Source organism: Daucus carota, chromosome 8, assembly GCF_001625215.2.
Source record: "Daucus carota subsp. sativus chromosome 8, DH1 v3.0, whole genome shotgun sequence".
Taxonomy (NCBI): Eukaryota; Viridiplantae; Streptophyta; class Magnoliopsida; order Apiales; family Apiaceae; genus Daucus; species Daucus carota.
The window spans coordinates 14,911,667-14,915,433 of NC_030388.2; the positions used below are offsets into that span (position 1 = coordinate 14,911,667).

The 3,767-nt window shown below is 33.2% G+C and overlaps 1 protein-coding gene across 1 annotated transcript; it reads right to left on the reverse strand.

Moving 5' to 3' along the window:
- Positions 1 to 839: 839 nt before the first annotated feature.
- Positions 840 to 2,441, reverse strand: LOC108197660 (probable F-box protein At4g22030). The gene has a single exon (XM_017365336.2). It carries the CDS (start codon positions 2,276 to 2,278, stop codon positions 986 to 988), a length of 1,293 nt encoding a protein of 430 aa, XP_017220825.2. The 5' UTR covers positions 2,279 to 2,441; the 3' UTR covers positions 840 to 985.
- Between the last annotated feature and the right edge of the window lie 1,326 nt (positions 2,442 to 3,767).

Below are 3,767 nucleotides of genomic sequence, written 5' to 3' on the forward strand. Positions count from 1 at the left end.
AAGACGAGTCTGGCGGAATTTAGTGTATTATGGTTGTATTTATTTCTAAACAGTAATTGCGTACTTCAACAAAATTGGAACATATAATGGATTTTTTTTTATTTTTCTTGGATGATGTAATAAACTTTTATATTTGAATAATTATTCAAGTTGATGATAAGAGTTTGAGAAAAATTATATGTATTGTACTATGTGAGGACAAAGGAAATGTTTGTATTCTTGTGAATGTTGTATGTTAGGATATTTTTAAAAATATTCTGAAAAATATTATCAGCGACCGAACGCAGTGGTTGAAAATAGTCGGCATTTGAATAAACATTAACTACCATATCTCGTTGCTAATACAAGGCACAAGGTTCAGTGAATGCATTTGGTCGCTAATATCGGTCGCATATATATCAAGCAAATCTGGTAACGAGTAGTGGCGTTGAATTAGCAACTATATTCGGTCGCTAAAATCCATCGCAAATATAGCGACAAAATCTGCTAACCAATATTATCAGTCGTTGAATTAGCGACAGCGATCAGTCGCGAATGTGGTCGCAGACACATGGACAACCGGCCTGACTTGGCTCGACTAGCGGTCGCAGTTTGCTATCGGTCATCGGACGGTCGCCAAACTCTTCATCAATCTCTCCCTTATATCACCTCCATCTCTTTATCCTAAATTGATGAACAGTAGTTTCGGTGATCCGTCTTCATAAAGCATGCATACAGATGAAATATTTGGAGTTCTTCCCATACAAAATATTAATACATATAATGTCAGGACTCCAGACTCCCCAGTTCTTTTTAGAATACAATTCTAAGTAAATCATATATTATTCATATATACACAATATAGAAGAAATCAAATTTTATTTGATTCCAAGAATTTACAAAGAAGGATGTATATCTTTAATCTCCATGTTAATGTTAGCTCCTACATGTACAAAGAACTAAAGAATAAACTACACTCTTGATCACAAAATGAACTAGAGTTGCATCAAAAGAGCTTGCTTCCAAACTCTTCATCAAACTGTCCTTTATCAGCTCGGTCTCTTAACCCTGATAGACTCCTTCCCAATTGCAAGGCCACTTTCATTTCCAGAACTTCTCCGTTTTCTCTCCTCTCCACATCCTTCTCCTCCAAATTTGATGTTATGTACTCCTCCATTTCTTTAAATATACCTGCATTACTCCTATACAATTCAAACACCATTCCCACTTGTCCACCGTGTTCCAATGTGTTTGCAACGCTAGCCATTCCTCCAGCCACAATGCCAAGAACAGATCCCACTGCGCCAACAGTAGGACTTGATGAGTTCCCCACAAGAACACTACCAACAGCAGCTAACCCTGTTAGTAAAGGACCCGAAACAGCCAACACTTTGTTTAGTTTTAAAGCTTTTTGGCCCAGCCTAATATAATCAGCCTTATCATGTTTCCCAAGAACTCCAACTATTTCCTTCATTTCCTTTTCTAGCCTTTCACTCCATCCGTTTTTATACATTCCATTTCCAAGTCCCTTTGCTTGTTTTCGCCTTTGTTGAGGCCACCACACTGCAGGTTCAACTGCACTTGGGAATTTCTCAAGCATTTTTCCTAGTAATGGAAGTGGGAAGGCTTTGTCAATAGCCAATACTTTCTCCATTGCTTCTGTTACATCTCGAGTCGTTGGATTACCAATGGCTATTGTCGTTTTAATCTGGCTGTGGAGTTGCTTACACAATCTTGTCGCGTTTCTTTGTTCCTCAGCTAATTGAGATGGTTGGATCTTGTTCATCATAACTAGCATTCCTGCGGCTGCCATGAATAGTAAAGTTGAAGACATTTTCAAAGATAGTAAAGCCGTTCCATCTGCTGAACTTGTCGCTGCTAGGCCAACCATAGTCGTGGCTGCAAGTGTAATCGTGTTGATTGATGTTAACAGTAAGCTGTTCCAGTTGTTTCTCTGCTCACAAATGTTCTTATGCATCTCAATTCTGTCCGCTACAGAGTCCATTATCGCGTAAAGCTTAGCCATCACAACCGGATCAGTGGAAGTTTCTTCGTAAGAACTCAGAGGAGAAGTGTCTCCAGGATGAGTTTGTGTATAATTATTAGTAGCTCTTCTAAAGTCCAACTCCTCTACATTACTCCCTCTTTGTTGAAACTTTGGAAGAGACAAAGAGCTTAATGCATTGTTGGGAATATTTAAGGAAGCCCTTGTTGTTATGCTTCTCTGGCAATTGGTTTTAGTTGAGAAAGAAGAACAAGAAGAGGCAAACAACAAAGTGGTGGCTTGAAGACTTGCCATCAAAACCGAAATACTACTTGCAGTTGTAGGAACTTATCTTGTTCTTACACAAATTTTCAGTTGATAAAAAGAATGTTTAAAAATCAAAGTATTGAAGGATAATTTTGGATCAAAGTTATAAGAATGTGTGTGTTCTTGAGTTTGATTTGAGAGTAATAAAGAGGCAGCATATATATATATAGATAGTACACAGATAGGAAAAAGTCAAATATTCAAAGTTGGACAATCCACATTATCTGTATATGGCAAGTTCTTTGTTGTTGCTTGCCACAGTCTTGTTCTGAGTCCTGACTTCACATTCAACACACATAACTTACAATGTTAGAATATATTTTTGGCACTGTTAACTCCCAATAAATTTCAATTATAAAGTGTTCCATGTGATTCGTTTGGAGAAATGTGTAATTTATTATTTTTAAGTTAGAAGTTATTTAAAATTATTTTTAATTTATGTATTGGAATGAATTTATCCATATTTAAAATTTATTAAGTGTAATACTAATAATATAAAAATTGAAATAGTTATTTACATTTCTATAAAATAAAATTTTAGAAATCAAAATAATTAAATGGGATATTCACCATAGTACACTGGTGAAATTGATTTTTTCACATGTATCATCACATTTTTTACTACTTCTATCTCTGATAATGGATTGAGATATATTTAAGCTTCATATCTAAATTTTGATCATTCATTTGTATCTCACTTATTCTGACTCTAGTTTGTAAGATTTAAAAGCCTATTTCATGATTTGTTTACAAAGATTTCAAATATATAATTTGCTTTACAATTGAAATGGGTTATTAGAAGTGAAAAATATGATGGTATAATAAGAAAAAATATTCCTAATTTAATTTAATAAAATGGATATTATCAATTTAACGGTTTTTAATTTATAATTAATAAGTTTGCTTATAGATTTGGTTACAGGTAAACTCATTCTCGTGCAGAGAAACCCAACCAAACATCAACGTTATGTTTTTAGTTTTCAATGATTGTTAATAAAAGAAATTGGTCAATGAAAGGATTAATTGTTTATGGAAAGTTGAAAATGTCAATCTATTTTATTATTTTAAGCCAAGATTAATTATATTATACATATAATCATGCCGCATGAAACATATGTTATTCTTTTATAAAATTTAAGATTATAAATTTATATGTCAACCTCATGACGAATGACTTTTTTTCATACTAATAATTTTCTCTCATTCCAAATACATACCGTATAGAGATTTTATGATAGTTATTTGTTCATTATATATAAATCTAGGAGAAACTTAAACATATAGAAACTCTTATTTATATAATTATAATAATATTACTCTAAAATTATAATGTGTTTAACAAATATATAGGACGTACATCATATATGTAAATACACCTAGAGGGGGGGGTGAATAGGTGTAAATGGCTAATTATACCAATTTTAAACTTTACCGAATATTTCAGCTTACTGTTTTCAGATCAAGTGTGATTATAGCA

Bases quoted from the DNA above. Each gene is read 5' to 3' on its own strand.
- LOC108197660 (XM_017365336.2), bottom strand. From the start codon at position 2,278: ATGGCAAGTCTTCAAGCCACCACTTTGTTGTTTGCCTCTTCTTGTTCT.